Source organism: Grampus griseus, assembly GCF_964374135.1.
Source record: "Grampus griseus genome assembly, chromosome: 6".
NCBI lineage: Eukaryota > Metazoa > Chordata > Mammalia > Artiodactyla > Delphinidae > Grampus > Grampus griseus.
This window is the reverse complement of record NC_139000.1, coordinates 10,454,252-10,476,493: the sequence shown is the minus strand read 5'-3', so window position 1 is coordinate 10,476,493 and position 22,242 is coordinate 10,454,252. Positions and strand designations below refer to the sequence as shown.

Below are 22,242 nucleotides of genomic sequence, written 5' to 3'. Positions count from 1 at the left end.
GACACCTGAACACTAGCCTTACTCTGGTACTAATAAGCCATTTGTGTGATGCTAAGGGATCTACTCCCTCTGTGCTCCATTTTCTCTTCAGTAAAAGGAGAAAGTCTGGCCAATTTTCTTAGTATTTTTTCAGCTCTAAAGTCTATGAATTTTTCAAAAGTTGGCAGTTGTGTATACTAGGGGATACAGAGGATATAACGTTAACACTTGAGGAACCCTTAAGAGGTTGCCAAGATTCTTAGATTTTTTTTTTTTTTTTTTAACTAGAAGAAACCTTATAAACCATCCCTAATCTCTTCCATCACACTCTAGCCCCCATTTTACAGAAGGGAGAAACTGTGTAAAGGGAGTAATATCTGTAATATCTCTCCGATTTAAACAATTTGGCTTTGGCATTTTCCTAAAGGCTTTGGCATTTTCCCAATCTAAAAATGGCAACAATAATAGTATGTACATGTCACAGGGCTCCGGAGAGGATTAAATGAAATGAAAGAAAATTTAAAGCACTCAAGAGAGCACCTGGTACATAGTACATGTTTAGTAAAAGTTAGCCTTTTTTTTTTTTTTTAGATGGACCAGTTATTCAATTAGGTTCTTTGTAAGAAGTTTAGAACACTATTTTGTGAGGATAAATTCCATTTGTAAGGGCAAACACAGAGCGGAGGTAGCCCTGGAGCTGAGGAGCAGCTTTGATTCTTCATAGAATTTGTGAGTCCACAGCTTTCTGATCAACCTTGCGCTGCTCTGTAATCTCATATTTCTCTCTCTGTGGGTCGAAGATCTCACCTTCCGGGTGCTTGGGCTTACACAGCTTCTTCTTCTTGAAGTAAGCATCAGTGAGATGTTCCAGGATTTTTCACACCACTGATATCAATTTTGGTAGAGGTGGCAATGACAAATTTCTGGTGTGTTCTGCGGAGAACTCGATTGAGGGACAGAGGCCCAGTCACAAGTAGCAAGCCACTGCTCAGATGCTTCAGAAAGATGACCCTCTTGCCTCCGTGGCGCCCAGTGAGGCAGATCAGAATGGACCCAGGAGTGATGCCAGCACGCAGTTTTCTCACATGTTTACTGAAGGGTTTTTTGCCATGACTTAACAGCTTTCCAGGCACATTTTCAGTAGGATAATACCTAGGCGTTTTGTGAAGTTAACCACTCGGGTACCACCATTCTTGTCACCACCAACTGGTTTTGTGACAGTAGCAAGGACCATCACCTTCTTTTTCTTTTCAACCTTGGATTTAGCTGCTGAATACTTCACCTTGTACAAGGCCTTTCTGGAATACATAACCAATCAGGAATACTGGCCAATTCCTCTGACCAAGACAGGGTTTCAGCTGCACTGGGGCTTCCCCTTCTTAACCTTTTTAACCCTGTCACCAGCATCAGCCTTTTTTTTTTTTCTTTTAATTTTTATCGGAGTATGGTTGCTTTACAATGTTGTGTTAGCCTCCACTGCACAACAAAATGAAACAGCCATACACACACAGATATCCCCTCCCTTTTGGACTTCCCTCCCATTTAGGTTACCACAGTACATTAGGTAGAGTTCCCTGAGCTATACAGTATGTTCCCATCAGTTGTCTAATTTATACATAGTATCAATAATGTATACGTGTCAATCCCAGTCTCCCAGTTCCTCTCACCCCACCCCTTTCCCCCTTGGTATCCATACATTTGTTCTCTACACATCAGCCTTCTTGGCTTCACATTTTTTTCTCTTTAGTATCTGGCTTCTCAGCTTTTTCACTGCCATCTTGTAAGATGGGAAAATAGAGTTAGCCATTATTATCATAGTTGGGAAAGTCATTCTGATCTTCACCCTCCAAGCCACAAATATAAGTATACTTGTGAAATAGACTTCTTGATTAAAAAATATAAACCACTTTGCAGCAGCTCTAGGGAAACTGTTCCACTCTGTGCACACATAGAGAATAGGATCTTTTATTAAGTCATCACTCAGTGCTATTATTGAGATGTTGGCTTCTTGATGAAGCTATAGCATTCATGTGAAAACTGACCTCTGGGTCAACCATTCAGATCTCAGATCACCAGACCAATGAAATAAATGTCTGGGGCATGTTTGAGAGCTACAGATACTAGTCTACCCTGCCCAACTAAAATCATACTCTACTTGTATAATACATGCATCCTTTTAACTTTTGATACCTGTTATAAGGTCTGTCAGCTTAGGGGTAAAGTTCATCTTCTAACAGTATCATGCATTAGCATTAGCACAAACATAATGTAACATTCTTACTTCCAAACATGTATCTCAAAACTAAGTGAAATACCAAAAATGTCACGCTTCCAGAGTGGGGAACCGTTACTTGGTGTACAGCACTTCTGATCTGACTTTAGCAATCCAGTTTCTGCATATGCTTCACATTCCTGAATAAGTCAAAGTGACCATATTTTTAGAATATTAGCTAATGATGTCAAGATGAGAAGAGAGTACTCATAAGGTCAACAAGGCAGACTGAAATACAAGCTGACCTGGAAACTGAAGTTGTGTAGACATACTGGTTGCTTACAGTCACTACCATGTTACAGTCTTCGTGTTTTCAGTTCACGATATTCTTTTTTTTTTTTTTTTTTTTTGCTGTACGCGGGCCTCTCACTGTTGTGGCCTCTCCCGTGGCGGAGCACAGGCTCCGGATGCACAGGCTCAGCGGCCATGGCTCACGCGCCCAGCCGCTCTGCGGCATGTGGGATCTTCCCGGACTGAGGCACGAACCCACGTCCCCTGCATTGGCAGGCGGACTCTCAATCACTGCGCCACCAGGGAAGCCCACGATATTCATTTTTTAACTTGTTCCACATAGTATTAAGTAGCCTAATGTTATTTTGCTTTATTTCCTAAAAGCCATTAAGTATTACAATTCCTTCCCATTCCACACAGAGATCTACTTCTGTGTCACATGCCCAGGGCCAGCACTGCCTCCCTGTTTGCAAGGACATGTCCTAAATCCCACAACAGCATTCTTCTCCAACACCACTAATTGGTTTTGGACTTCATTCTTTTCCTTGGAAACACAAAAAGGTATCTTTTAAAAAAAAAATGGTCAGGGACTTCCCTGGTGGCGCGGGGGTTAAGAATCCACCTGCCAATGCAGGGGACACGGGTTCGAGCCCTGGTCCAGGAAGATCCCACATGCCGTGAAGCAACTAAGCCCCTGCGCCACAACTACTGAGCCGAGCCTGCGCTCTAGCGCCCGTGAGCTACAACTACTGAGTCCGCGCGCCTAGAGCCCGCGCTCCGCAACAAGAGAAGCCACCGCGATGAGAAGCACGCACACCACAACAAAGAGTAGACCCCGCTCGATGCAACTAGAGAAAGTCCACATGCAGCAATGAAGACCCAATGCAACCAAAAATAAATAAGTAAATAAAAATAAAATAAATTTTTAAATGGCCAGTTTAAAAAAAAAGTTAAGAATTTAAACAAGCAATTTTCAAGGGGCACAACTGTCCCCATGACTAAAAATGGAGGTGGCATTAACTCTGAAGTTTGGTTTTAATTTTTGCATCTGCCATTAAAGCAATGTCTTCTAAACACTAGACTCCTTAAGGTACAAATGGCCCTTAGGATCCTCCTCTAGATAGAGCATATGAGCTAGATAATAAAATTTCAAACCCTTGTTCTAAAGTCTCCATTACTTCATACCAGGGCATGCTGACAAATTTTACCCTGGGATAAGCTCTGGGTTGAAACCCTGGGTTCAAAGTGTCAAAGAACAGTGAATCATATATTTTAGCTTATGCCAAGTACTAGAAAAATTTTATTAACGTATCAATGATACCAAGTTTGACCTGCCATACACTACACCAGTCTGGCCTCTGGGATTAGAAACCTATTAGGAATAGGTTTCACAAGATGATTTATCAAGAATCCACAGTAAATGTTCAAAGATATAACCTAGCACAGACAAAGTACAACATAGTAGACAGGAAAATCAATTCATGGGGACTTCCCTGGTAGCGCAGTGGTTAAGAATCTGCCTGCCAACACAGGGGACACGGGTTCAAGCCCTGGTCCGGGAAGATTCCACATGCCGCGTAGCAGCTAAGCCCGTGCACCACAACTACTGAGCCTGCGCTCTAGAGCCCGCAGGCCACAACTACTGAGCCCTCATGCCACGACTACTGAGGCCTGCGTGCCTAGAGCCCGTGCTCTGCAACAGGAGAAGCCACCGCAATGAGAAGCACGTGCACCGCAAGGAAGAGTAGCCCCCACTCACCACAACTAGAGAAAGCCCACGCGCAGCAACGAAGACCCAGTGCAGCCAAAAATAAATTAAATAAATAAATTTATGTTTTAAAAAAAGATTTCTGCCAAATTAATATCGATAGTTAGCACAGCAGCATTTTCAAGAATGTTCAATTTGTCTCTATCCCAGCTCTCTGCTGCTCCTGCAGCTGGAAAGAGCCAGGGCAGAGAGGGGACCTCTGCTGGTGGAAAGATACAGTCTGCTCTGGGCTGCAGGTAATGGGGGAAAAGATGGGGTACAGGAAAAGGGAGAGAAGAAAAGGGCAAAAAATGACAGGGTAGCAATTTAGAAGAAGGAAACTGACAACAAATTCTGTAAGTTCTACAAATTAGATTTAGCAAATTGATTTTTGTTGAATTGAATACTGGGTAAAGTGGATATTTGGCAAACCAGTTTCAATGACTTGGATTTCAGTGAACTGGCTTGCTTACCCAAGAAGTAGGTATATTAACGTTACTTACAGATAAGGAAATTGAGAAATGTTAAATAACCTTCGTACAGTAACACAGCTACACTCCAGGTTCTTCACACACTACATCAGTTCATTCTCCAGTAACTTGTGTGGTGATTCTACATCCTTTCAGCACCACTACCCTCCAAAAAAATCAAAAAAGTAGGAGAGACAGGCTTTAAACCCAGGTCCCACTAGAGCTCATGCCTTAACACACCTAGTTAATCACTACATCATAATAATAGTTCTCTGAAATAATTTTAAATTGCCACCCATACCAATGCAGTTTGTCTACCATACTACAATAACTATTTATTCTACCCTCTTCTGCAAAAATTAGTATCTGCTGTTCAGAGGTTGAGTGGCACTGCTGCTGCCGGACTAAACTAGAATACTTTCAAGGCAAAAGTCAAGATTGTAGAGACATTATTACTTTATTTAGGCTGGACAACCTTATTACTCATGATTTTAGATCAAATTTTGCACAACTGAAATTGCTTGAGAACCCGTACTACCATCTTTAGGGATACCACACTGACAATCCCTGATGTGTGTGTACATATACACACATACACATACACACAAACACACAGGTATATAGTTTTATGATCAATTATTTTGGTCAAAGTGTAGGCTAGCCTCATTAAGTAAATGTAAAAACTAAAATAATCCTAAAGTCTACACAATCTATATAAGACACTAGTGCTTGCTCAAACTGTCTGCCTTACTACTGGGGTCTTCAGGGATTTATCACATTTATGATGCTAAGAGAAATGTCTTATCTCACCTACTGACACATAAAACTTGACTTTTCTTGTAGCAACATGTTCAACTTTCCTCCTATCAATAAGATAGTAGTTCAAGGCTCTCTAAACAACTGAAAATATATTTTGCTCTTTTTGGTAAGCAGAAAAATTCTCTCCTCATAGATCTTATGATACAGCCCAAATATAAAGCATTTTTGCCTCAGCATAATCAGGAACTTTTACTAACAAAGTTCCCACTCCTGTAAAATATTTTAAGAATGAATTAAACTGTTACTTTTAAAAGGCATTAAACATTTATTCTGATTTTGAACACTGGGTTCAAAAATCTCTTTATGTTAAGATGGAGAAAAGAAAGATCTTTTAAGCAAACTGACACTTTGAAAAACATCACCCTACCTTAAACCTGTTCAAATATATATTTCAAATGCTTATTGAAGAAATGACAAATCTAATTTTTTTTGGTCCATTCCAGGCTTCTCTTCTGCACTTTAAAAGTGCCTCTTATTATTTCTGATCTTCAACGTATACCCAAGGCTACCCTTAATGTTTTAGCAAATAGAATATGATTCTTCCTAACCTCTTGTGAAAACAACAAGGACTATAAATTTAACTCAAGACAGCTTTTGTCCTTCAGTTAGATTCAAGGTCATCTCAAGGCTTTTAATTACTAACCAGGATTTGAGAGGGTCTGCAATTGGTATAGTCGAGGGAAAGAGCAGCTGGCTTATTCACTTTCTTATTAAAGAGCCTTATAAAAACTGTGTCTTGGCAAATTGCAAACTCTCTTACCACCAGTGGTGAACACAAAGAAGCAGAGCAAATGATCTTCAAACATTTGTGTTTACTCTCAATCAATCTCAACTTTTAAAATTACTAGAAGACTCTTAAATCTTAATTTCAGCAAGTATGATTTATGATTTAATTCAAAATTTGTAGATAGCCAGACTCTGAAAATATGTTTCCATTCTGAAACCAGCCCTGTTAAAAATTATGAATGCCCTTCAAATTAGCATAAAATTTATTTAGGTTTTTCACTATCAAACCCTGTGCAGGGTCAGTGTTTCAGCCACTGAGGAAGCCATGCAGATTATGCAGATATCTAAAGGAATGTAAGTTTAACTTCTCTCTCCATGTACTTAATTTCCAATCAAATTCAGTTTTAAGTTTCAGGACATATTCAAGACTTTGAGGAAGCTGATATAGTTGTATTTGAAGACAGAGAGACACCCCCCCACCCCAATCCATCCTCCTGAAATTTTCAGAGGCAACCAGAGAAGGCTCCAGAGTGTCTTTGTGACCCATTCACCCATGATCTATAAGAAAAAGAAGGCAGCCTCAGAAGGGTCCTTAAGCACTGCTCTGACCAGGCTGGAGATACTGGGGTGGGGGATAGAAGGCAATGTGCATGGGGGGCCTGGTGCCAGAAATCTAAAAGATTCAGAGGACAAAAGGCATTGGGAATGACTTCACATATCCCTCCATAACATAAGAACAGAGGAAATAGCCTACCAGTGTCTCAATTCTATCTCAAGCATGAGGCATTTATTAAAAAAATAGTAATAAGTCCTAGATGTTAGTATACAAGATATCTTAGTGTAAATTAAACTGGTTGTTGGCGATGGTACACCGAGGTAGATACATACTTCTAAAAATTTATCCCCCCAAAAATAAGCCAAAATAAAAGAAAGCACAAGATAGTCTGAGCAGTATTGTTATACCAGTGAGAAACTAAAAACTATCTTAATGTCCAACAGTGAAAAACAATGGGCTGTCATATAGCTATTAAAAGTTTTAAATAAGTTAATGTTGAATCAGTAAAGTTTATAACATGAGAAAAAGGCTTAAAATTAAACAAAAAGCATAAAACATAACGGTATATACTGTATGATCAGAACAATACGCAAAAAAACTAGGATTTGAAGAGTCTAGAAGAAAACATAAGAAAATGCTAATAAAAGTTGCTTGGAGACAAGATTATACGTAATTTTCCCTTCAGTTTCCATATTTTCTACAGTGATTACACATTTCTAATTTTAAAATCATTAGATTCCTAAACAGCTCACACCTAAGGAACCTAAGGGCCACAGGCAATTCAAGCACAGAACTCAGAGATCACACCATTTAAAATCTAAATACAAGATAGAGCTAAATCCCTCCTGCTTGTATGCAAGCACTTCCAACTGTGTTGCCCAGGAAGCGTCCCTTAAACAACGCTCTAAACTTGCTTTCCAAACACAGCATTGGAAACACTGGGTATCCTTCAGCCAGGAGCCCTATCTATGCTCCTGAAACTAGCTTTGGAGAATAAATTTACAGTACTTCACACACTTCATACTACCCATAGATGCTCGGTAATTGTTTTTTTATTAATGGGCACACTATATGAAAAGCAAACTTACTTTGAAATATTTTTAAAAGGCTCACGGCAGATAGTGCATTTTATCTTCAAATGTTAAATGCATTTTTTCATCACAGTAGTACTTTCAGTAACTGCTCACCAGCAGTTAGCTCTGAATTCCAGCCAGCCCAACTATCTTTCAGATTTAATCTGTCAGCAAGTAAGGGAATATTTTTTTGTGGGAAAGCAATTGTAATTTCCCACATTAGGTGATTGATTAAGTTCTCTCCCCTAAAAGGCTGATTGGTTTCCTGGTGCCAGTAAAATGATTGATGAATATTTCAACTGCAGCTCCCTTGCTAACCCCCCTCCCCCCCTCCCCCATACATTGCCGCCCCTTTCCTGCTGGGTTCCCTTTTTCCAGACCAACAGCATTTAAGAAGGTTTTGCAATTTTCCTTAATGAATCCAAGTTCTCAAACTCAGAGCATTTGATCTTAAGAGGATAGGACTCTTCTCAATGCTGAATGAGTTTTGCAGATAAAAATTCCTTTACAAGGAATAAGAGAAAACTCTGAAATGAACTGTGGGTTTAACTCAATGAATGAAAATGTACTTACAAAAGAAAAGTGTGACATTGAGGGGGTGGGGTTATAAATGAGAAGAAAAGTGATCGTGTTAAAAAGAAAAAAACACAAATGAAAACTCTACACTGAATTTCGAGTTTACATTACAAATTGTCATAATATCATAACTTTAACTGCAAACATTTCTATGCGGTAGACCCAGAGAACAGAATTTACACGTAAATTATGTGATCCTACAGACTTTACAGCAGCCAGGTATTCTAAAATTTAAACAGGGAAACAAGGTATGGTAAGCATTAAGGAATGTTAAATATTGTTTGAGGGATTATTGAACAGTATCTGTAATCAAAATCATCCCAATGAATTTGGGCTGTGAGTACCATAGTTATTTGCTTTTGGCAGGGCTTTCCTAAATTGCAACTTCCTGTTTTACCCAATTCATTTCATCATAAAGCTGGAAAATTCCTTCAGGGATTATCTAATTTAGCTCCTTCATTTTATACGTGGACCCATGGAGACATGCCTTTATAAGAGAGCTAGAATGAGAATCCAGGCAAAACCTAGGCGCATCAACTATTTCCTGAGCCTCATACCTCCTCAAATAATGTAGTTGGCCTCCTCTCGCAAGTCCTTTCCTGCTCAAACTACATTGCTACCACGATCTATTAACCCCCACTGCCACATCAGTCTCACCATCTCCTTGCTAGGAAATCACTATCTATATTTTACAAACTTTAGACAACTGGTTCTTATATTTCCATTTTCAAAGGGTCACATCAACCTTAGATTTGTCCTCCTCTTTTTCATATAGCCAGCTTTTGTGTGGCAGAAATAAAAAAGGTATAGGGGACAAAGCTCATCTTTTTCCTAAACCACATTCCCCAACATAGTCAAGCAAACAGCCAGGGGTTTACTGGCCATCGCATCTTAATCTGGTGTATCTGGTCACTTTAGGTATAATGAGAGCTACATTTCCAAACAGAAATGTAGCTATATTCTGGTTCCAGGAGGGCCTGTCAAACCTTGGATTTAGCTTCAACACATGGCTTGACTTACATACTTGCCCCAATTTTCTGAAGTGACTGAAAAGCACATTCCCTTCCCTTATATTTTGCAGACTTTCTCTGACTACCAGCAAAGAACTCAGACTCAAAGGGCTCTGATTAAAGCAAAAGACTCAAGATTCCTGACCTGACCGCTTTCATTCGTCCATTCATTCAACATTCATGAAACACCAATTTCTTGTGTTTTTAGTGCTGACGCTACAGATACAAGATATGATATCCCTGCCTTGAATGGCTCAAAACCCCTTCTTTCCTTAGCACTCAAGGATTATCTCTGATTCTGCAAAATTATTTTCTGCTCAGTTGTTTTCTGGTTGGCTTATTAAAGCTAACATGAGAGAAAGAAAAAAAAATCACTTGCAACTCTAAGGGTGGATCTCTGTGACTCTCTAATATCGGGAGTTGAGTTCTGGGCCTCCTCAACAACTATAAATGGCCTGGATTCACAAGTGTCTGCTTTGAGGCAGACACTATGCTTGGCACTCTACAGACTTTGTCACAAGTCCTAATAACCCTACCCTCAATTTCAGAAACATTATAGTATGTGGGGAGAAGGAGTGGAAGGAGAGATTAAACCTAGGAAACAAATGATTAATGGTGTTACTAACTGTAAAATCTAGGGCTTAACCTCTGTGGGCTTCAGTTTTCACATCTGTAAAATGGAGATGATAATAGAACACCTACCTCATAGGGTTATGAGAATAAAGTGAGTTGATAAATATAAGGTGCTAAGAATATTATATAATAACTATATAAATGTTAGCTATTATTATTCAATGAGAACACTAAAGTTCAAAGAAGTCAAGTGACGAAGTCACACAGTTGTGATCTTTGTTCTGCCACACTCCAGAGTCCCTGCTCTTTCCCTCTCACACTATCTAACCAAAATCCTTCCTCCTTTGCTGAGACTACTACTGCGACTTCCAAAAAAACAAAGCCCTCTGAATAGATATCAGTGGGGGATTCCCCCCAGGTGGTTTATTATCCTGCTAAAAAGGCATTTTGGAGGAAGGGCTGTAAGGCTAGAGAGAAGCCTCCTAGCAGGTTAGATTTCGAGAGCACAGCAAAAATATGGAAGAAAAAACCCAAATCTGCCTCAGTTATTAAGCTTAGTAATTAGCACGATTTAACTCATCTGAAACTTGAAATAATATCCAAGCATTAAAATGAAAAAGGAAAGGCATGTACCTTCTCATTACTAAGCTGCCCCCCCACCCTACCTGGAGAACACAAAAATGCTTTGAAAGGAACATTACGTGAAACTCCAAGAACATCAAGATAACTAGAGAGCTCTCAGGAAGGTAGCCCAAATATCACACTGATCATTCATCATCCACCAATCTTCATCTTAAATTCTGATCCAGTTACTCCTTACTGTTACTCACATTGTTCTGTGACATTTCTTCTGCCAGCAAGCTCACTACAGAATGAATTCTACCTAGCAACTACCCTAAGGAGAAAATCCCTAACCCTTTAACAACACAGTAATTGACTTACACTAAAATGTTACTCACACTAGGAAAGGGTATTCTTAACACCAGAAGAGGAGATACTTCTCCTATACAGATTTTATTACCACCTCTCTCAGTGCAAACCAGGTTAAAGGAAAACCAATCTACAAATTGACTTTGCCAAAATCACAACTTTAGAAGGCTCTGTGAAAGCCAAACATGTCTACTGAAAGCAAACAAGCAAACTATTCTTTTCTTTTATGTTCATAATTTTGGGTTCTTTTCTTTTACTTATATTTTTAATTGAAGTATAGTTGATTTACAATGTTGTGTTAATTTCTGCAGTACAGCTAAGTGATTCAGTTATACATCCATATACACATTCTTTTTTTTAATATTCTCTTCCATTATAGTTTATCACAACTATTCTTGATGGAAGTTTTAAAAAGCAAGATAGGATTTTTATCTCATAAGTATTTAATTTTTATAGCAATGATTCTTATCAAGTAATAAAGTATTTCTGTGTTGTCAGATTTCCACAATTATAAATCCACCCTTGGTGAGGAAGCAGGTTCTATTGGAAAATTTCTAACACAAATAATTAACAGTTAAGCAACAGGTTTCATGTAGCAGGTAACAAAAGCCTTATCAGAGAACTCAGTGACGTGAACTTCATTTAGTCTCATTTAGTCTCAAGTAAAGAAAACTCAATATGAACTCATTTTCATTTTTTTTCCTCCACAGCCCCTTTACAGAGTTTTTAAAAAGAAAGAAAGGGGCTTCCCTGGTGGCGCAGTGGTTGAGAGTCCACCTGCCGATGCAGGGGACACAGGTTCGTGCCCCGGTCCGGGAAGATCCCACATGCCACGGAGCGGCTGGGCCCGTGAGCCATGGCCGCTGAGCCTGCGCGTCCGGAGCCTGCGCGTCCGGAGCCTGCGCGTCCGGAGCCTGTGCTCCGCAACGGGAGAGGCCACAACATTGAGAGGCCCGCGTACCGCCAAAAAAAAAAAACCTGTTTAATTAATTATGTCCTTTTTCAAACAATGGTTTTAAAGGGAAAAATTAAGAACACAGAAATTTTGACACTACAATGATGGGATGGAAGAGCAAGCATTCACAGACCTCTGAAATGCTTTTATAGACAGATACAAAATTCCCTGATACTATGAAATATAAAGAGTTGGAAATAAAGAGTTGAGAAGGCTATCTACCTCTTCCACATGAAGAATTTAGTTGTGCATTTCTCTCTCTCAAAATTATAATTCTTGAGTATATTTTCTAAAAAACTACAAATTGTTTCCAATGCAAACAGTTGTTCAAGCAAGTATCTATGTTTGATATATCCTTTGCTAATATCACCACTGCCATTCCAATGCGCTACAGCTTATTACTCAAACAATTCCATCATTATTACCAATTTCTCTTTATGATTTCTCACTCTGAGATGAGAGCAAAATCACTACTCTGGTTCAAACCACCCACAGAGTGTATCTTCAAATCAATTGCCCGGATTTGTTTCCAGAACACATTACATGTTGCTGCCTAGGGAATTGGTTTAGGAAACATTATACTTGGCAGCTGACGTATCAACAGTGCCCGTAGAATTGACACCAACCTAAAGGCCAGAGTCTGTCCAGAAAACAGAAAAATATGCTGCTACTGCCATCTGTGGTTTATGCTTGAATAGCTTCTCCCATGTAAACAAACTGAAAGGTGTAAGGTTCGCAATTAAGATCCAAAGACTTCATCATTTAAAGATACTTTTTAAAATTAACTCTTAATATAACAAACTGTACAGTTTATTAAGTATATGACATAAGAATCTGTGATTCTCTATTTGAACTTTTTAATATAATGCTGATGGAGAAACCACAACTACTTTGAATGAAAATTTTTCCACTGCATAAAGGCTAACTTTTGTTTTCCCCAAACACACATTCCTAAAGAAATTCAAAACACTTAAGTGCCTCCTGTGGACTTATAATTAGGATAATTTCTCTTTTGAAATAGTGATTGTCAATGCTAAAACATCCCCCAAATTTTTAAAGCAAAAAATGTATTTTTAAGGAAATTTAGGAATTTTCTATTTAGACATGAGAGTTTGCGCCCTTCAAAATAAATTTTAAAGATTCAATTATCCCTATAATTTTTTTTCTAAGAACAACTTCCAAGATGCAAATGAAGCCTCAAAGTAGACTATTTTCGCAGCTTATTTTCTCTCAGTTTGCTTTCTCAAATGACAACCACTGTAGCTTAGGGATCAAAAGATTTGGTGCTGCTGGGGGCGGGGAAAAAAGCAATTCAGGTCCCTGGCAGCCAGATGAGGAAATCCTGGTTCGCTCCCCAATTAAATCACTGTTAATTAGAATTACCAGGTTACATAGTAAAGTCTTATTTAAATAATCGTAAACAAAAAAAAATCTGTTTCTTGAAAAGCTGTTCTCTGCAGGCTACTGTTTAACAGCAGGTAGTAAGGGAAGAATGAAATACAGTAGGAAATGTTTTAATCTTTCAAGTAAAGTTTTCTATTTATAGTTATTTCTAAACCACACTGAAAAGGCAGGTTAGCCACCTCACAATGGTTTTCTTCTAATTTTCCATTATCTAAGGTCTAACAGTCTTATCTTTTTCATAAAGATAAGCCATGGTGGAAAACAAGCAACAAATAGAAGACTGGGCCTGATTCTTGGAATACTGTATATCAAAGTTAATCCAGAGTTTGTTTTTTTGTTTGTTTTTAATATAAGAATAAGTTCAGAGGAATCTGAATCTTCGGCTCTAACAGGGACGCAACAACCGAAAAAGAATTACCTGCTCAGTACTTCTTGCTGACTTTAAATAATGCTGGTATTTCTGAACCCTAGTTATCGATCAAAGGCATCCGTAAGCCCTTAAGAAATTACCTGAACCAGGAAAAAGTTGACCTTAAGAATACAAAAGTTTGAAAGAAAACGTTTTCTTTCACAACTTGTTGGTCTCAGAAATACTTTCGAAGTATTACAAAGAGTTGGGTATATTAGATCGCTACCTGTGTGGACATATTCAATAGCTACCTTCTATTTAAAATTGTTTCAAAGACTCTCTTATTCTTTGCTGAAATGCAAGATTTATCTGTTGATTCATAACTTGTGATTTTTCTGACTGTGAACCTTTTTCACATATAAGACGACTGGTTCACACAAAATAAGGCGTTTTTATTGTCCTACTTTAATAGAGTAGATTTGACCAACAATGTAAAATTTACTCGTAAGTGGCATCTTCCCAAATTTAACCTTCAACCTAATTATATAAATGGAAAAAATACTTAAATGGAAAATGTCATTTAACTTGGCTACAACACAAAAGTATACAAGAACCAAAAATTATGACAAGGCCCTGAAGTCCTACATGGGCTCGCTGAAAATAGTCTCCTAATGTGGAAGGAGCTATCCCGGCTTTTGAAATTCTGAAGCCAAAAGCTACCATCTGAATACAATTCATTAATGGACCAATTTATTCAACACAAACCAATAAATACCCACCTAGTTATAAAAACAAAGTGATGGTGTCTTAATACAGGATGAAACTCACAAATACAGCCCCAGGCCCCAGAACACGCAAGCATCATTAGCAATTTAAAGCCATCTTGCACAACAGGCTCTAGAAGTGGTAGAAACTTCCTTTACCAATATCATACTTGCAGTTGGCACTTCTACCCTCCAATCTCCACTAAACTAAACCTAGATATTTAAACCTTTGCTCCACAACCCCAGGAAAAAGTAGAAAAATCTGAGAAACCAAGAAGTTATGAATACAGAATACATGATTTGGGCATATTCTAGGAAATTTACCAGCAGTTTTTTCATTAGCTCATCTCCCTCCTCCCCCTCGCTAACTCCCTTTCACATGCTAATTCATACAGTATACACACACGCACACACACACACACACACACACAATTTTGCTATAGAATTCAAAATGATTTATGGATTAGGAACATGTCATGTTCATATTCTGATTACATGAAACAGAAATGCTCAGAAAGAAGACAGTGGATGGTAAATATGAGATTGGAAATGTGGTCATCTCACACCTCAGCTGCTCAAAATCACCAATGAATCTGTTCATTGTTGCCTTTCACTGTTCTTTGGAGGTCACAGAACCTACTAAAAAAACACCTGTTTGCTGTTTTACTAAAGAACAACAGTACTATAGTATGTTTTTTTTTTAATGGAAGTAGAAAATTCTGAGGTGACTCAGAACTAACTTTGATCTTTAAAGTCACAGAACTGAAAAGTTAGACTGTCATGGAAAACAACTGCTAATGTATTTTCAGGGATAAACATTCGGATGCTATGGTCTTAGCAAAAAAAGGGCATGATGTTATTTAGTGAACTCTCCAATTCCTCTAAAGTGTAATTATATAAAACATGCCTTTAATTACTTAGAGTGGCTTATTATCTTCCTTTGCTTGAAATACTTGTCTACTCCCTTATTCTCTTAAAATAAAATGAACAAGTGCAATATTCAGCATATACTTCCTCAAATCATTCATCTTCCTTTAAAATTATGACTAAGTGAGTTCATGTTTGTCTTCAAAACCTAAAAGCAACAACTGAAAATATCTAGCGCAGTCAGCACAGGGAAAGGCTAGCAACTCTACTGCAATAGAATAATAAAAACCATTAAAACCATTTAAAGGACTGTAAATTCAGCATCAGTGGCATTTCTGGCAGGAAAACATTTCTAAAATTCCACCTCCAGTTTATTTCTTCATGACACAAACCAAAAGACCTCCTATCTAGATAGCTATCTACTGCAAATAGTCATATAAAATAGAAATCAGTCGCTAGGATAAAAAGCCAGAAGAATTCATTTTCTCTGCTTGGAACCTAAGCAGTTTCATTTACTTTTGGAGAAAAATATTAATTAGTAAGTGAACGAGAAAAAAAAAAAGGTCCCACCATTCCAAATTTTTTTTTCCTTTTTTGGTAATTCTTCTGTGAGCATGTTAAGTTATAAAATATAATGAACGTAAATTGTAAAACAGTAGACAATGCTCATTTTTACACTAGAAAATAAAACTTCCCACAACAGTCTAATGTTTCACATATTTTCTTTAAAGCCCATCAAACTGCCAAAATCCCATTCTGTTTTCAACAAAAAGGAAATATTTGTAGCACTAAACTGGACTGATGCCACCTTAGCCTAAATGTATTGCTTGATAACATTCTTTTAAATGGTCCAGACGACTGAGGAAATGAGGCTGTGAAAGGGAAATTTGATTAAGAGTTAAAATTACCACTGAGTTCTTTAAAATGTACTAATGAATAATTAATAGCAAATGCAGTTCCTAGGCTCCCCTTACAACAATATTCTCAAGTAGAACTGAAAGTACTGTCTGTAGTACAATCCATCAGCTACGTGTCGCACAGGTGGATACAGGAAGTATAGACACACAGAAACGCATTATGAAAATACACACACTAATATGGGCCATAACATAGATCTGGGACTTGGGTAAAAAATCAGCATGATAAATTTTACATCACGATTTACAACTTTAACACATTAACACCAAACCAAATCACCTCTTAAAAAGCTTACAAGTCAAAAGCACTAAAGAAATCCTTTGTTCCTATGATACTGTCTCCTTCTACCCTAACTGGATTCCAGCCTCCTCCTTTGTGACACGGGATTTTATTGATCTCAAACATGTTCACATTCAGAAATTAGTCTCCAAAGACATCCCAAGGGACTGCCAGCCACCTAGATACCGCACATCACAGACATCTCAGAAAAGGACAAGAGCTTTGAAAACATATCACTATTTGGTCAGCAACATTTAGTGAAGTTAACCAGGCTCTCTTGGAAACAGACTTTTCCCTTAACTGGTAAAAAAAAAAATACCAGATCTACTCAAACTGGCAATAAATGTTTGATGAGTTAATAAATTTATAAAGGCACAGATCCACCCCAAGATTTCTCCCCTTGTGTAACTCCTCATTCATTCAACAACTGAGCACCCAAGTGACCTATTTTCAGGTTACTTTCTTCACACCTGCCAGGTCACTGTCCTGATTGAGAAACTTCTTGCTAAAGCAATTAATTTTTAGTGCCTCCTAACTGTCCCGGGTGTTTGCATTCAATTTGAAATCTGTTACTTGTTAGACACTGTTCGGTCCTAGATCTTTCAGAGAATTGGGCGTTTATGGCGCAGAGAGGGGAGGAGACACGGATCTCCGAGAGCTTGCCCTTTATTCGGAAATGAGGAGATTTGAAAGGTGGAAGGCAGGGCAAATAAATAAATAAATCGGGTTTGCCGCCGAAGCGTTTGCGGGCCGGTACGAGCACCCTTTGTAATGCAGGCCTCCCGGGGCCAACGCCTGCGCTAATTGCTCCAGGGAGCTTTCCAAGTTCAAAAGTTCACCTTTTACGACCTCACAAAAGCTCCTTACACGTTACCAATAAAAACATTCCGCGGCAAACACTGAGGGGGAAAATATCAAACAGATACAAATAAAACACCCTGCGGGGGTAGCACAGAGCCGAGGGGAGGAGGGTGAGTCGGGCCCAGCCAGAGTCCCGAGGAACCTGAGGACTTGGCCCGGACGTGGGGGCAGGGAGAGAGCGGTGGGAAGGGCCGGGCCAGGTGAGGAATCCTCCGGCCCTGGGCTCCGGGATCGCGAAAGGAAGAGGAGAACTGAGGTTGGGCAGGCGCGGGCCAGGACAGACGGGTTTAAGAAGGGAAGAGGCAGGTGTCCCGGGCACCCGGTCGGGCCGGAGCTCTGAGCCAGCGGGCAGAAGGGGCTGAGCAGGGCGGGGGAACAGGCGGGCAGGAGAGCGCGGGGAAGGAGCGCAGAAAGGCGGGGTGCGGGGTCCGAAAGAGAAGAGAACCGCTGAGCCGGCAGCTACGGAACTGGGGGTCGGCACCGAGGTGGAGGCTGGGGCAGCAACGGTAGCGCGGCATCGCAGAAGAGAGGGAAAGAGGCTCCATAAAGGTGAGGGGCAGAGAAAACCAAGGGGTCGAGGGTGTGGCGGCGGCAGGGCGCAGAGGGAGAGTCCACGGAGGGAGGAGGGACCCGCGTGGGGGAGAGTTGTGGGGGGGAGGGGAAGAGGCTCGTCGCCGAAGGGACCCTTTGGGGAAGAGACCCCCACAGAAGAGTACCCGGGGGGGGGAAGGGGAGGCTGGGAGCGGAGGGAACCCGAGGGGGAGGGGGCTTCCCCACTGACGGGACTCGAGGTGAGGGGACCGGAGGAGAGCGAGAGGGGCCGGCGCAGAGGGGACCTGGGGGAGGGGGGAGGATTCGCGCAGAGGGACGGGGGGAGGGGAGGCCTGTGCTGAGGGGACAGAGGGGAGGGGAAAACGAAGGTCGGGGTGGAGGGAACCCGGCAGGGGGAGGATCCGCGCGGAGGGGAACCGGGAAGAAGGGGGAGGAGAGGGAGGGTCCGCGCCGAGGGGGACCGGGGTGAAGGTCCGCGCTGAGGGGATCCCGGGCCGCCGCGGCTTCCCAGAGTGAGAGTCCGCTGAGAGGAGGGGAATCCCCGGGGTAGGGGACTGGTTCTCGCCCGGCGAGACTCTGCACGCCCCTCACCCACCGTTGCGCGGCGGCGGAGGGAGCGCGGCGGGCGGCTCCAGGAACCCCGCCGAGCCCCCGCCGCCTCCCCCTCCGCTAGGCGGCCGTTCGTCCCGCTCCATGCGGTGGTGCTCAGGGCCCGCGCTCGGTTCGCTGCTCCGCCATGACCGGCGCCCTCGTCGTCGTCGTCGTCCGCCGGGGGGGAGGGGGCTGTCAGGGGCCGGCGGGCTGCCGGCCGCGGCGCTCTCTGGGCCCCGAGCCGCCGGGCTCCGCGCCCCTCCGCGCCGCGCCCCCTCAGCACTGGCCAGCTCCCACCCCCGACGTCACGCGCCGCTGCCACGCACTGCCCTACGGGGCACGCTGGGAATTGGAGTCCGCCGAGCGAGGCCGGCCACGCGGGACCCCACCAACTGAAGGGGTGGGAGGAAGGAAAAGCGGCCTTGAGAAGGGAAGGCCAAGGGCTTTCAATATCATGAACCCTGATGAAAACTTCTGGTAAAAATTGAATAAAGATTGCTTCAGGACCTTCTCTCTATTATGATTTATCCATGTTCAACATCCCCTATGACGCCTCGTATCCCCCCGCCCCGAGAATGAGTCTTTCCTAGAAGGCGGATCGCGAAGGAGCCGGGTGAGCACGTGCAATGAAGCCCAGCCCTGTGGGCGGGGCTTATAGGGGGCGGAGCTTGGGTATTCACGAGGGCCTTCCTCCGCGGCTTCGGGACAAATTGGACCCGAGATTAAAGGGCCGGAGTTTAACTCGAGGTGACTGCGTTCGTATGCAAATGGAATCTATAAAACTCCGCTTTCCGGAGTACTCTTTAAAGCCTTTTACCTCCGGGTGGGCGGGAAAGGTTTAAGTTTCTCTTCCTCCTCTTTCATTCTCCCCCTGCCCAAAGAACAGAATGGCAAACTAAGCTTCAGGCCATTGATGCCGATAAAGAAACTCAAACTCTTGACTCCTGAGGTCTTGAAGCCCTCCGTTTGCGAGGGTCCTTACCCGGTTTTGTTCGCCTTCCCTTCTCCTCAGCTTTCCTATCTGTAAAATGGGGTTGGAATAGGGACGGGGTCCAATTGGAAGATCCCAATCTCCCCCACACCCGCTCCTTGCCTCAGTTTACCAGAGCAAAATCCCGGATTTTGCAATTTCCGCTGCTGAGCCCACCTCCTGCGGCCACCAGGTGGCGCGCGGCCTCCAGCCTCTGGGCCTGCCGGGGGCGTACGCCTTCAACGACCCTCTCAGGAAAGGGCTCATCGCGGCTGCCTCCCAAGGTCTAACCAAGCTCTACCTGGCCTGTTCGAAAACAAAGAACAAGAACACTGGTTCCTTGCCCACCTCTACTCTGCTGGGTTATGCTGCAGCTTCCTCACTGGCTGCCCATTCCACACCCTGACCCCTACCCCGCCCCACCAATCAGTTGGCTCCTCTATGTCATTGCTTGCTTAATTTTCAAGTCCTCATCCTGGCATTCGCACCCTTGCCTGGTCTGACCCCTGCCACATTTCCCATTATACCCCTTCCCTCACCTGCTAGGCAGGATGTTTTGCAATGCTTCCCTGCATTTATGGGTTGGTTGGCTGTTCCTTACCGACACCGGTTAACCTGTACTGCATCCTTAATCTGCTCGGGCTACCGTTCTGAGAGATTTACATTAACGCTATGCTCTGAACCTCATATCTGCACTATGAGGTAGCTCCAACATTGCCACTATCACACACTGATGAAATCACCCATCAGTAATGGGGATTCCAAAGCCAGTCGGTCAGACACCTGAACCTGAACGCTTGGCTCCTTCACACTACTGGCTTCACCCAACACAATCCCAAACTCCTATTCATCTTTCAAGATCCTGTTCAAATAGCCCCTCACGGATATTAATATCTCCCACCAGGGAACATCTAGTTCCCCTCTGTGTTCCCTTACTGCTCTGTTGAGCTCTCAACTGTCTGTGGACTGTGAGAAATGATCTCTCTGTGATTGCTTCCCCACTACCGTTCCCCAGCCCCAGAGGGGGAGGGGAGCCCTTAGAGTTGGGGGTCGTGGGGGGGGGGAGGGAGACAGAGGAGATGGGTCTTCTGGGCCATTCCGTCAGTTCTGGGTTCTAAAATGAGTTAGGACCAGGTGGCCTTCCTAGAGCCAAAGCTTGCTTTTGTCATAGACCTCTGGGGGCAGTGAGTTCCCCTTCCCTGGAGATCCAATCAGGGCCTAAGTGGCACTGCAGAAACCTCCGGAAGGACTGGGGTTTCAGTGGTGGATGAAATTCTAAATCGACTCTCAAAGATGGACAGAAAAGTTCAGCCAAATGCTCAGCCCTTGGAAGTAGCTCCTCCTCATCCTTCAGACTCCAGCTCTGTTGTCACTTCCTCCCAAAAGCCTTTCTATAAACTTATTTATTTTATGTATTTATTTTTGGCTGAGTTGGGTCTTCGTTGCTGCGCACGGGCTCTCTCTAGTTGCGGCGAGCGGGGGCTACTCTTCATTGCGGTGCACAGGCTTCTCATTGCGGTGGCTTCTCTCGTTGCAGAGCACAGGCTTTAGGCGTGCAGGCCTTGGTAGTTGCAGCACGCAGGCTCAGTAGTTGTGGCGCATGGGCTTAGTTGCTCTGCGGCATGTGGGATCCTCCCAGACCAGGGCTCGAACCCGGGTCCCCTGCATTGGCAGGCGGATTCCTAACCGTTGCGCCACTCGGGAAGCCCCCAAAAGCCTTTCTAGATCTCCCTTTTTTCTCACTCTCATCATTATAACCCCAACTGCTGAGCACAGAACCTGAACACAGTAGACACTCAGTAAATAATTGCTGAGTGGGTGAAAAAACAAGTAAAACATATCTGATTTTTCTACTTAATAAGTGCAACTTTGGTTACCTCCAAGCCTCAAAGTCCTGGTTTCTAAGGGGGGAGGGATAATAGTGATAGTTACTACCTCACAGGATTGTTACGAGAATCAAGTAAGATGATGCATGCAAAGCAATTAATATAAGGTCTGGCATAATAAATGGGACCTGTTAACTAATGTTATTTAAAGAGTGGTCCTAATTCCCAGTTACTTCTCTTCTGAAAATGCTTCTTGGGAAGAGTCAACTACCACAAAACTGAGAAAGGTGAGGGAAATGACTGTGTCCTGAGACCCCAGCCACTGACTGTTCTAAGCAGAGAGGGTCCTGTGAGGTAGGCACTTACTGTGGACCCTTTCCCTTACATTGTCCCCCCAACAATCCTGAGAGGTCAATACTTTTCTCCCCAGATTACAAATGAGAAAACAGGCTCAGAAGGACAGGTGAAGAAGACTCCCCCACCAGCAGGACAAATGACAAAAGAGCTAGGAAGGAAAATATCTAAGAAGAATGAAGGATCTGGGGGTGGGGGGAGTGCTGAGGTCAGAGGTAGACAAACAACCAGTCAGAGCTACAGCTAAGAACAAGGCAGGTAAGGGCTGCATCATGAGGGCCTTGTCCTGTGGTGGGAGAGACAGACACTAATCAAACAAAATAATCACATACCCACAATTACATATAAGTGCTACGACTGAGAACATGCTTAGAGGTTCCTGGTGCTATGGGAGTGTGTGACAGGGCTCAATTTGGTCAGGGGCGGGGACGGGGGGATAATGAGCATTGAAGATGGAAGGATGAGTAGGAATGAGTCACAGTGAGTGGAGAGAGAGAGTTTCAGGGGGAAGGAACAGCCTGTGCAAAGGTCCCGAGGTCATGTTGAAACAGAAAATTCATTGTGGCTGGAGCCTGCCCAGGGACAGAGTG

The 22,242-nt window shown here is 42.5% G+C and overlaps 1 protein-coding gene and 1 pseudogene across 5 annotated transcripts in view; both read right to left on the bottom strand.

Annotated features, from left to right (window-relative positions):
- NR6A1 (nuclear receptor subfamily 6 group A member 1) overlaps positions 1 to 18,606 on the bottom strand; it is a gene marked incomplete at its 5' end in the record, with an annotated part of 201,455 nt that extends 182,849 nt beyond the window's left edge. For all 4 annotated transcript variants that reach the window (XM_082656426.1, XM_082656427.1, XM_082656428.1 and 1 more), the window contains one exon: positions 18,507 to 18,606. In XM_082656426.1, coding sequence (XP_082512552.1) covers positions 18,507 to 18,606 — 100 coding nt within the window. The remainder of the gene's footprint in view (positions 1 to 18,506) is intronic.
- LOC309823706 (large ribosomal subunit protein eL6-like) lies at positions 608 to 17,877 on the bottom strand (annotated as a pseudogene). Its single transcript has 3 exons — positions 17,679 to 17,877; positions 1,711 to 1,756; positions 608 to 1,403 (listed from the first exon to the last, which is right to left on the bottom strand). The product of its transcript is annotated as a large ribosomal subunit protein eL6-like (transcript).
- Positions 18,607 to 22,242: the final 3,636 nt, after the last annotated feature.